This window comes from Myotis yumanensis, unplaced genomic scaffold (genome assembly GCF_028538775.1).
Source record: "Myotis yumanensis isolate MYYU_CA2020_CCGP unplaced genomic scaffold, mMyoYum1.0.hap1 SCAF_11, whole genome shotgun sequence".
Lineage (NCBI taxonomy): Eukaryota > Metazoa > Chordata > Mammalia > Chiroptera > Vespertilionidae > Myotis > Myotis yumanensis.
The window spans coordinates 68,500,548-68,513,322 of record NW_027223762.1 but is presented as its reverse complement, the minus strand read 5'-3'; the positions used below and the strand labels follow the sequence as shown (position 1 = coordinate 68,513,322).

General features: G+C 42.5%; 1 protein-coding gene across 1 annotated transcript in view; it reads left to right on the top strand.

Moving 5' to 3' along the window:
- The window catches only part of TGFBRAP1 (transforming growth factor beta receptor associated protein 1), a 62,074-nt gene that overhangs the window by 24,911 nt on the left and 24,388 nt on the right, over positions 1–12,775 (top strand). The window contains exon 3 of the mRNA XM_070429841.1: positions 12,043–12,237. Within this exon, the coding sequence (XP_070285942.1) occupies positions 12,043–12,237 (195 nt within the window). The remainder of the gene's footprint in view (positions 1–12,042; positions 12,238–12,775) is intronic.

Genomic DNA, 12,775 nt, shown 5'->3' with positions numbered 1-12,775 from the left:
TTGCCTCCCGCGTGTGCCCTGACTGGGAATCGAACTCACCACATTTTGTTATATGGATGATGCTCCGACCCACTGAGCCACCCGGCCAACGCAGAAGTCTGCATTGTTTAAAGATGAGATCCAGTATGAGGTCATGTTGATAGAACCAGGTCAGGGCTGCGAGACACTGACCTTATCTACCTGTGTACCTGAATCCCCTTCAGCCACGCCGAAATCTCCCTAACGGCCACCCAGCACACTGGTTCCTTTGATTTGTCCCACAGCGCACAGAACAGAATGATGCTGACACTGCGGCTCCCACATGTGGTTACTGAGAAAGTCCGATTGTTGGTGGTTCTTTTGTCCTTCAGGTGGTATGGGAATGTCCGTCACCTTACTGTGTGTTAGATCATTTGGAGTAGTTCCCTTCCATGTGGTTATGCACCACCGGGACATACAGTTAGATCAACTTGTTTCATTTTACTTTTGATTTTTAGAAATTGCTTTATTTTATATTTTGTTATGTAAATATTTAAAGGGTTCCAAGTCAGATCGATACAATAAGGTATATTCAAAGAGCTTATATCCTGACTCCTTCCCCCATATGTTTTTATGGTGTATCTTTTCATTTTTAAACAAAAATATAAACAAATATGTGATTATTTTTATCTCTTTCTTTCTTGGCTTTTTACAGAACAGTGTGTTAGGAGCCCACTTGGTAGGTTGATGCATGTTCCCCATTGCTTCTGCATGCTGCTCTCGCGTGTGGCAGTCCCACTTGATTCAGTCTGCCCCCTGTTGGTGGGCATTGGGGCTTTCTCCAGTTCTAGGGGATTAACAAGAACTTGCCTTTTTGTACTTCCCCATTGTATCCACGGAAAGCTTCTAGCGGCGGGACTGCTGAGTCAGAGATAGTGCCTGTGCACCCTGCTAGGTGTCGCCATGCGCCTCATCTGCTGGGAACTATCTGTTCTTCCCCTGGCCATTTATTTGAGTGTCTTTTTAAAGAGGGATGTTCCCACTCTTGTAGGTTATAGACAAATTCATCCATATTCTCTGCTCATGATTTTATGGTTTCATTTCTTACAGTAAAGAATATAAGGAGTGGATTCATTTTATCCTTTTCTATACTCTGTTCATTATCCCAACAAATTGATTAAAGAGTCCATTTTTCCTCACTGGTTCAGGTGGCTGCCTGCAGCGTTCACTACATTTCCTTCCATCATTGGGTCTGTCCGATTTCCCATTTTGTTCCATCAGGCTGTCTATTCATGAGCCAATACCTGCTTAGTTATAAAGACTTTATAGTGAAAACATTTGATCGCAATATCTTTTTGCTGGTTTTAGTGTTAGGATTGACGGGAGACGGTAGTTGTTATTTAGAATGCATTTTTTCCTCAAGCTTACTTTGTCTCAACTACATAGACATCATGCAAAATTGTTGTTTTGCTTGTAATTGGTACAATTACTAAGTTCAAAGAAATCACTATAACCAATGCAAATCCACTTTTAACATTTGAAAGCTATGTATTACATTTGCCTTTCTTTCTGAAGATAACATGTGTCCACTCCTGTATCATGAGTAATTGCTCTTAACTTTTTTGGTCTTAATTTAAATTTTATTAATTTAAATTAATATTTTAACCAATATTTTGCTGAAAATTTGATGATAAATTGACTTTATTTTTTAAAATTTATTTATTTATTTATTTTTAGAGAGAGGTAGGGAGAAAGAAACATCAATTTGTTGTTCCACTTATTGATGCATTCATTGGTTGATTCTTGTATGTGCCCTGACCAGGGATCGAACCTGAAACCTTTGGCATATTGGGATGATGTTCCAACCAACTGAGCTATGTAATCTCAAGGGGAATATGGGCACGGAGACCTCTCCCAGCCCTCACGCTGTGCAGTGCGGAGGCCCTAGCATGAATGTGCTTGAAATGAAAAGGGCAGAAACCAGAGGCGATTATTAGTTCTATCTTTTGATAATGCCTGTTGAAATGCAAATAAATCCACTAGCCCTCACCTCATGACTGCCCCCGCAGCGCAGATAAGGGGTCCAGTGATATTTAGAGGGTGCACAAGTGAAAGCAATGGTTTTAAAGGATTTTACACATTTTGCTACACTTGCACTCCTTGAACAATATGGAAACGAGGCTGTCACCTGTTCAGCAAGTATGTAGGCCATTGGCAGGTGTAACAGGAGTGCTCTCTGTTTCTAAGCGGATCTGTGGCACCTTATGCTTCTGGACCTGGACCCCGATTGCCAATGACTGCTCTGCCCTTTGACTCTCGTGAACTCTGCTCCTCTGTTTGTGTAGAAGCCTCTGTTCTTTACCTCTGGTGTCTGCCCTTTTCATTTCGAGAATGTTCATGCTCGGGTCTCCCCACTGCACGGCATGAGGGCTGGGCAAGGTCTCCGTGCCCATATTCCCATGAGAGCTGTGCTCTACGGAACACAGTTATTTCAGCAGAATCCTTGGGATTACTTAACTCTACCAGACGCCTGGGTGAAGGTGGTGGGCACGGCACCGGTGCCTGCTGGGCTCTCTGGCGGCTGGTTCTGACCACGTGGAGAAGTCAAGTTCGTGCGCACCTAATTTGCTCCTCCAAAGCTCAGCCTTATTTCAGGTTCTTAATGCTTCCAGTAGCTTTGCGCCTCGTGCTTCTCTCCTTCAGGATTTTGTAAAGTGTTTTGAGTACTTTGGTGATATTAATTCACCCAGTTTGGTTGGGTGTATTCAGACCTGAGTTACACCCTTCTCCCACTGGGAAACCTTGGGATGCCAAGCCCACCCCCAGCTGTGCGCGTCGCCCCCCCCTCTGGAGCCAGCCCAGACCCAGAGCACTGTTTGTTCGATCTTACCTCTTACCCGAGCCATCTCCACGTGTCTTCCACGTTCTAGGGAACTCCTGACTTCTTATCGCTTCGGAAGAAGTGGAAGCAGGAGGCCCTCAGCCGCCTCGGAGCAGCCCGTGGTGGTGCTGCACAGAAACGTGTCTCCCGTGTGGTCTAGTGTTCTGTCCTTGTACTTGTCCCTGAGAAAGCACTCAAGCCCCATGCTCTCCCCTCGCAGAAGTCTCTCAAGTTCCACGAAGTGCAAACCTTGCCTGCCAGCTGCCCTGCTCCCGATTCCCATTGTGTTGGCGGCTCAGCCCAGCTGTGTGGGCCTGAGGCTGCCTGACCCTCTAAGTCAGGCTGCAGTTCCTTGGAAGTCAGCCCTGCTCTTTGCGCACCGGGCCTCCTCCTGTGGCAGGCAGCTGCCTGGCCTCCGTGTCTGGGTCTCCCCCTCCTTCGTGCAGCCTCCCCTGCAGGTGGTTTCTCTAAGCCCTGGGATATGTGCCGATTTCAGGCTGTACTCCTCCACCCCCACCTAAACCTCCCTCTCCCACCCTCTGCACCCCATGAAGGGTTTGCCCTGTTCTGGGAGCCACTCCTGTTAGGGGGACACGCTCCCCTCTTCCCTGCCTCCCTGTGAGCTCCTGCTGCTTAATGCCGAGCCCACCCACCCCCTCACCCTCCCTGGGTTCGTCTTCCCTGTGCAGCCTGTCTGACCACAGCTCTACCTGGACCCCACCTCCTTCTCTGCCAGGTTGCTGCCTCTTGTAGTAATTACTTATGTCCTTTCCTGAGCCCCTTCAGCGCTGTGAGTCCCTTGGTTGTGTCTCAGTCTGTCCCTCCGTATCTAACTCAGTGCTCGACTCACAGCAAGGGCCTAGCAAGTGTTGAATTTAGGTTGATGCTCAACATGCTCATTTATAATTTTTCTGTTTGTAGGTGTTCATTTAATAAATGAGCTTTCCTTTCTGTTCGTGATGAGTTCACCCAGAGCCCTACTGTTTGGTATATGATACTCAAGTTTATGCTGTTATTAAAAATGGCACAGTGGCCATCCTTGTACTTACTGGTTGGTGATAGATTGAAAAGCAGAATTACTGAACTAATTGTAGGTGTATGTTCAGTTTTGATAGAAAACACCAAATTATTCTCCAAAACGTTTCTTTATGCCATACTAACACAGTCTATAACCTTCGGCCAATGTAATGGGTAAAACTTGCTTTTTTCTTTAAATTTGTGTTCCCCTGGTTACTAATGAACATGGACTCTATTCATGAGTTTATTGGTCATTTGCATTTTGTCTTCTGTGACTTACTGATTCATATCTTTTGTCTGTTTTTCTATTGAGTTTAGTCTTCATAATGATGGTTAGAGACTTAAAGGGTCAAAGGGAAATACTTAAGGTGAAAGAATGGTTCATGTTAGGCAATTGTAACTGTGGTGGGAGATGCACACGTTCTCTTTCTTTCTCTTTCTCCCTCCCTCCCCCCTCTCCCTCCCTCCCTCTTTCTCTCTCTCTCTCTCAAAAAGCTTATTGTTCTGTCATCCTGACAGTTTCAGTTGGTGCTGCTTCACACTCCGAAAGCCAGTGTTGAAAGGGTTGGGCAGGGCCAAGCAAGGGTTCTGGGCACAGGGGAAGGCTTCAGAATATGTTCGGGAAGAGCAGGGCTTGCTCCCCTGTGAGCCCCAGGGCGCCCAACCTCTTGAACAGCCTCATTGAGCGGGAAAGCGCTATCTCTGTACTTGATTTTCATGATGACACACCATCACACACTTCAAAACCAGTTAAAGACACCTTAAAAGATCTTGCCTGGGAAGTATTAACCCACCCGCCGTATTCACCAGACCTTGCTCCTTCAGATGACCACTTGTTCCGATCGATGGCACACACGCTTTCTGAGCAGCACTTCAAAACGTACGAAGAAATGGTAAATTGGGTCTCTGAATGGTTTGCCTCAAAACAAGAAAAGTTCTATGGGGACGGTATCCACAAATTACCTGAAAGATGGGGGAATGTGTAGCTAGCGATGGACATTACTTTGAATAAAGCATTTTCAATGTTTCTCTTGAAATTATCCTGTTTTCTTTGATTACAAAATCCACCATCATTAACCGGTACACCTGGTATATCATCGGCTGCTGCTTTGGGGGTCGGACGTCCTTTCTGGGTGCCCATTGTTAATCCTTAGCACCGACACACTCCTCTCGCTGCGATTCCAAACATACTGCAGCACGTTGTCATATGCAGCCCACTTTCCCCGAGGATATTTTTCCATTGATTTTTAGAGAGAGAGAGAGACAGAGAGAAACATCTATATGAGAGAAACATATGGATTGGTTGCCTCCTGTACGCACCCCAACCAGGGCCGGGGAAGAGCCTGCAACCGAGGTACAAGCCCATGTACCAGAATTGAACCCGGGATCCTTAGGTCTCTAGGCCGACGCTCTATCCACTGAGCCAAACCTGCTAGGGCTACCACAGTATTTTAATCTACTCATCTGCTGATGGCACTTAGGTTGTTTCCAAATCTTAGCTATTTTAAATTATGCTGCTATGAACATAGGGGTGCATATATCTTTTCTGATTTGTGTTTCTGATTTTTTGGGATATATTCCTAGAAGTGGGATTACTGGGTCAAATGGGAGTTCCATTTTTAGTTTTTTAAGGAAACTCCATACTGTCTTCCACAGTGACTGCACCAGCCTGCATTTCCACCAGCAGTGCACGAGGATTCCTTTTTCTCCTCATCCTCGCCAGCACTTGCCGTTTGTTGATTTGTTGATGGTAGTCATTCTGACAGGTGTGAGATGGTACTCATTGTCATTTTGATTGGCATCTCTCAATGATTACTGACTTTGAGTATTTTTTCATATGCCTCTTGGCCTTCTGTATGTCCACTTTCTAAAAGAGTTTATTTAGGTCCTTTGCCCATTTTTGATTGGATTATCTTCCTTTGGTTACATTATATGAGTTCCCTATAAATTTGGGGGATTAAACTTTTATCAGATGTAACATTGGCAAACATGTTCTTCCATGCAGTAGGCTCTCTTGTTGTTTTGTTGATGGATTCTTTTGCTGTGTAGAAGCTTTTTATTTTGATGTAGTCCCATTTGTTTATTTTCTTCTAACTTTCCATTGTCCTAGGAAATGTATCAGTAAAGATATTGCTATCAGAGATGTCTGAGATTTTGCTGCCTATGGATTCTTCTAAGGTTTTTATGGTTTCCCGTCTTACATTTAAGTCCTTTATCCATTTTGAGTTTATATTTGTGTGTGGTGTAAGTTGGTGGTCTAGTTTCATTTTTTTGCATGTATCTGTCCAATTTTCCCAGCACCATTTATTGAAGAGACTGTCTTGACTCCATTGTATGCTCTTGTCTCCTTTGTCAAATATTAATTGAGTGTAATGGCTTGGGTTAGTTTCTTGGGTCTCTATTCTGTTGCATTGATCTATATGCCTGTTCTTGTGCCAGTACCAGGCTCTTTTGATTACGGTATATTTGTAGTATAACTTGAAATCTGATATTATGATTCCTCCAACTTAGTTCTTCTTTCTCAGGAATCCTGCGGCTATTTAGGGTCTTTTTTTTTAGTCCATATAAATTTTTGGAGTTTTTGTTGTAATTCTAGGGATTGCATTGAATCTGTAGATTGCCTTGGGTAGTATGGACATTTTAATGATGTTGATTCTACCAATCCATGAAGACGGTATATTCTTCCACTTGTTTATGTCTTCCTCTATCTCTTTTTTTAACGTCCTGTAGTTTTCCGAGTACAGGTCTTTTACCTCCTTGGTTAAGTTTATTCCTAGGTATCTTAATTTTTTTTGTTACAATGGTAAATGGGATTGTTTTTTTAGTTTCTCTGTGAGTTCATTATTGGTGTATAAAAATGCCATAGATTTATGGGTGTTAATTTTGTATCATGCTATGTTGCTTAATTCATTTATTAAATCTGGTAGTTTTTTGATGGAGTCTTTAGGGTTTTCTATGTTCAATGTCATGCCATCTGTGAATAATGACAGATTTACTTCTTCTTTCCCAATTTGGATGCCTTTTATTTCTCTTCTTGTCTGATCGCTATGATTAGCACTTCCAATACTATGTTGAACAGGAGTGGTGAAAGTGGGCATTCCTGTCTTGTTCCTGTTCTTAGGGGAAATGCTTTTAGTGTTTTCCCATGAGTATGATGTCGGCTGTATGTTTGTCATATATGGCCTTTATCATTTTGAGATATGCTCCCTCTATTCCACTTTGCTGAGAGTGTTTATTAAAAATGGGTGTTGGAATTTTTCAAATGCTTTTTATGTGTCTATTGATATGATCATGTGATTTTTGTCTTTCAGTTTGTTTATGTGATGTATCATGTCTATTGATTTGCAAATATTGTACCAGCCTTGCATTCCTGGAATAAATCCCACTTGGTCATGGTGTATGATCTTTTTAATATATTGCTGGATCCGATTTGCTAATATTTTGTTGAGGATTTTAGCATCTATATCAGGGGTGGGCAAACTTTTTGACTCGAGGGTCACAATGGGTTCTTAAACTGGACTGGAGGGCCGGAACAAAAGCATGGATGGAGTGTTTGTGTGAACTAATATAAATTCAAAGTAAACATCATTTACATAAAAGGGTACGGTCTTTTTTTTTTAGTTTTATTCATTTCAAACGGGCCGGATTTGGCCCGCGGGCCGTAGTTTGCCCACGGCTGATCTATATTCATCAGGGATATTGGCCTATAATTCTCTTTCTTTGTAGTGTCTTTATCTGGTTCTGGAATTAGGATAATGCTGGCCTCATAAAAAGAGTTTGGAAGTGTTCTTCCCTCTTGGACTTTTTGGAATAGTTTGATGAGTGTAGGTGTTAGTTCTCCTTTGAATGTTTGGTCAAACTCCCCTGTGAAGCCGTCTGGACCTGGGCTTTTGTTTGGTGGGAGTTTTTTTATTACTGCTTCTATTCCCTCAGTTGTAATCAGGTTTTCTGATTCCTCCTGATTCAGTTTTGGGAGATTGTATTTTTCTAGGAATTTGTAAATTTCATCCACATTGTGCAGCTTGTTGGCATATAGTTGTTTATAATATTTTCTTATAATCCTTTGTATTTCTTTGGTGTCAGTGGTTAATTCTCCACTTTCGTTTCTGATTTTATTTATTTGGGTCCTCTTTCTTTGTTTCTTGATGAGTCTGACTAACACTTTATCAATCTTGTTTATCCTCTCAAAGAACCAGCTCTTGGTTTCATTGAATTTTTTGGTAGTGATTTAAAAAAATATATTTTTTTGATTTTTAGAGAGGAAGGGAGAAGAAGAGAGAGATAGAAACATCAATGATGAGAGAGAATCATTGATTGGCTGCCTCCTGCACACCCCTCACTGGGGATCGAGCCCACAACCCAGGCATGTGCCCTTGGCCGGAATCGAACCTGGGACCCCTCAGTCCGCAGGCTGATGCTCTATCCATTGAGCCAAATCAGCTAGGGCGGTAGTGATCTTTTTAGTCTCTATGTCATTTATTTTTGCTCTAGTCTTTACTATTTCCATTCTTCTATTTACTCTGGGCTTTTCTTGTTGTTCTCTTTCTAGTTCTTTAAGCCATAAGGTTAAGTAGTTTATTGTAGATTTTTCTTATTTTTTTAGGTGGGCCTGTAGTGCTATGATCTTCCCTCTCAGGACTGCTTTTGCTGTGTCCCAGATTTGGGGTTCTTGTGTGTTCGTTTTTATTGGTTTCCAGGAAGTTTTTTATTTCTTTCTTGATCTCATTGGTAAACCATTCATTGTTTAATAACATGCTATTTAGTCTCCATGTGTTTGAATGTTTTGGGGTGTTTTTACTGTAGTTGATTTCTAATTTCATTCCACTGTGATCTGAGAAGATGCTTGATATGATTTCAATCTTCTTGAACTTAGAGGCTTGTTTTGTGTCCTGATATGTGGCCTGTCTTTTTGAATGACCCACGTGCACTTGAGAAGAATTTATATTCTGTAGCTTTGGGGTGAAATGTTCCATAAATGTCAATTAAATTCATTCTGATCCAGTGTGCAATTCAGAGTCATTGTTTCCTTGTTAAGTTTTGGTCTGGAAGATCTATACAGTGGAGTCAGGGGGGTGTTAAAGTCGCTACTATGACTGTATTTTTGTCAGTCTCTCCCTTAACCATTTGTACGCCATAAGTGTCTATAGACACAAGTGACAAACCATTTTATTTAAATTCAAAACATTGTGGCAGTTAACTGGTTAAAGTCCTCTAGAAGTTTTTAAAATATATTTAGGTGCTCCTATATAGGGTACATATATGTTTACCAGGGTTATATCCTCTTGTTGGATCGATCCCTTTAGTATTATGTAGTGACCTGTGTTGTCTCTTGTGATGGCCCTCATTTTCAAGTCTATTTTGTCAGATATGAGTATTGTTACCCAAGCTTTTTTTTTATTTTCCATTTGCATAGAAAAATCTTTTTCATCCCTTCACTCTCATCCTATGTGAATCTTTTTTTCTGTGCTGGGTCTCTTGTTGACAACATATAGTTGGGTCTTGTTTTTTTATCCATCCAGCTACCCTATGCCTTTTGATTGGAACATTTAACCCATTTACCTTTAAGGTTATTATTGATAGGTACTTATTGATTGCCATTTTAATTCTGTATGCTTAGGTTTCTCTCTTCTTCTAATTACAGCAGTTCCTTTAGCATTTCTTGCAATGCTGGGTGGTGATAATGAACTCCTTTAGCCTTTTTTATTTTTTTTATTTTTTTGTCTGGGAAGCTCTTTATTTGACTATTTTGAATGATAGTCTTGCTGGATATAGTTATCTTGGTTTCAGATCCTTGCTTTTCATTACCTTGAGTACTTCATGCCATTCTGTTCTGGCCTATAGAATTTCTATTGAGATATCAAGTGTCAGCCTTATGGGAGCTTCTTTGTAAGTAACAGTTTGCTTTTCTCTTGCTGCCTTTCAGATTCTCTCTTTGTCTTATAGTTTTTGGCATTTTAATTATGATGTGTCTGGGTGTGGGCCTATTTGGGTTCTTCTTGGTTGGGACTCTCTATGCCTCCTGAACTTATATGACCTTCACCAGATTAGGGAAGTTTTCTGCTATTATTTCTTCAAACATGTTCTCTTTCTCTTGCTCTCTTTCTTCCCCTTCTGGCTCACCTATTATGTGAATATTGTACATTTCATGTTGGCTCCCTTAAGCTGTCTTCCTGTTTTTTAATTGTTTTTTCTTCTTGGTTCTGATTGAGTGAGTTTTCTACCCTGTCTTCTAATTCACTGATCTGATCCTCAGCCACTCCTAATCTGCTGTGTATTCCTTCCAATGTGTTCTTTATTTGTGCTATGTCATGCTTTATTTCTGGTTTCATAGTTACTATATCTTTTCTCTTGCTGTTGAGCATCTTTACCATCATTTTTCTGACTCTATATCAGATAAAATTCTTATCTCCATTTTATTTTTCTCTTCTTCTGGAGAATTCTCTTGTTCTTTCATTTGGGGGTTGTTACTTTGTCTCCTCATTTTGGTCGCCTGTTTGAGTTTGTGACTTTATGTTAGGTAGATCTGCTATACCTCTCAATCTCTAGTGTAGGACAATCAAATGCTGTTTCTGACTAATTAGATCAGGCAAAGACTCCAAGCCTCTAGAGCAGTGGTTCTCAACCTTCCTAATGCCGTGACCCTTTAATACAGTTCCTCATGTTGTGGTGACTCCCAACCATAAAATTATTTTCATTGCCACTTCATAACTGTAACTTTGCTACTGTTATGAATCATAATGTAAATATCTGATATGCAGGATATATTTTCATTATTACAAATTGAACATAAAGCATAGTGATTAATCACAAAAACAATATGTAATTATATATGTTTTCCGATGGTCTTAGGCGACCCCTGTGAAAGGGTCGTTCGACCCCCAAAGGGGTCGCAACCCACAGGTTGAGAACCGCTGCTCTAGAGACTACCTCTTCTTGCACACTGATTGGATTTAGTCCTCTTTTTTTAAAAATATATTTTATTGATTTTTTACAGAGAGGAAGGGAGAGGAATAGAGAGCTAGAAACATCGATGAGAGAGAAACACCAATCAGCTGCCTCCTGCACACCCCCCACTGGGGATGTGCCCACAACCAAGGCACATGCCCCTGACTGGAATTGAACCCGGGACCCCTCAGTCCACAGGCCGACGCTCCATCCACTGAGCCAAACCAGCCAGGGCTGGATTTAGTCTTGACTAGCCCTCAGGCAATCATCTACAAGTATGGCGAGAGCTTATCCCTACAAGGTGGGGCAATTGCTTCTGCTTGGATGCTAATTCTAGTTCTCAGTCTCTTAATGGGCCTCAGTAACTCCACACTGTGGAGCAAGGTGCTTTCCAATAGGGTTTGTCAGCTGTCTTCCACCCAGGCAAAGCCACCTGTATAGCAAATAGGGAATTTGTGACCTCCGCAGCATGAGGGAATGACTCAGAACTGGAAACTGGGATGTCTACCTTTTGAGGTATAACCCCAGAGCCCCCAATCCTGACTTCTGCTCACACAGCTCCAGTTCACTGTGTCCTCCCTCTGCTGGAGCACAAGGTGGGTAGCTGCACAGGGAATTTTGTGTGTTGGCCCTTTAAGAGGGTGCCTGCATTTCTAGCTGTCTCTTCCTGGCAGACAGCAACCCTGCTGCTTTTCACAGCCAGATGTTATGTGGTCACATTTCTCAATTCTGGTGCTTTCTGCTTGGGGTTTAGACCCCAGCGTTCTCAATGGGAACCCCCCGGAGCTGAGATATGCCTCTGGAACCTCAGCTGGTGTCTGTGGCAGCCGGCTAAATCTTTCACGCTTCCGCCCCTCCTACCAGTCTCTATGCGGTCTTCACTTTTGGTCCTCATTTATCAGGATCCTCTCCAGCGAGTGTTTAGTTGATTATTCAAGAAGTTGTTCTGTGTTTTAGTTGTAATTCCAGTTAGGTCCTGGGAGTGTGTCCATGCAGCATCCACTTACGCCACCACCATTTTTAATCCCCCAGTTTACCTTCATTTTTAGTTGGAAGTAAATATAAGATATACACTCTGGGAAGCTAGTTCTCATGGAAATGAAGTCACGTAGAGTTCTTCACACATGCAGCAAATTTTGTTGTCTTTCCTATCTGAGATATAAGGAAAGTGAGAGATATTCTGCATCCAGACGCAGGAAAATAAGTAGTTATTTAAGGCCTCCTAATCCCTGTTTTTCTAGGCATGTTTGCCACCGTTGCTGGGATTTCTCAGCGGGCTCCTGTGCACTGGTCGGAGAACGTGATCGGGGCGGCCGTCTGCTTCCCCTACGTCCTGGCGCTCGACGACGCCTTCATCACAGTCCACAGCATGCTGGACCAGCAGCAGAAGCAGACCCTGCCCTTCAAGGAAGGCCACATTCTGCAGGACTTCGAAGGTACCAGTTTACGCAGAAATCTTAACAAAATTCTGTGTATTCCTTCCATTGTGACATTTCCTCAGTAAATATTGCTCCGGGCCCATTAGGAACCGGGTTTATGCTGAGCATAGCAGGTACAAGGTGATGGTAACACACATTCCACACTTTGGGGGCCCAGGGTCAGTGGGGAGAGAGACATTTAAACAGTAGGCACAGCAGTTGAAGAGCCTGATAGGATGAAGTAAGGGGAGAGCAGAGGAGGAAATATTTCCTAGAAATATCAGGAAGGGCTTCCTGAAGGAGGTGGTATTTGAGCCAAACCTTTAAAGGTGAGAAGGACTCAGCCAAGCATATGTACTATGAAAGAACCTTCAGGTAGAGAGCAAGGTGCATGCAAACCTGCACTTCAGGCCCCGGAAGCAATTCAGTGGCTGTGGTGCTCAGCGTGGAAGGAGGATGGTATCAGATGAGGAGACCAGGGCAGTCAGGGAGGGACTGCCTCTTCTGTGCAGTGGGGAGCCAGGGGGCGGATTTATTTTACTTCTAAACTTTATTA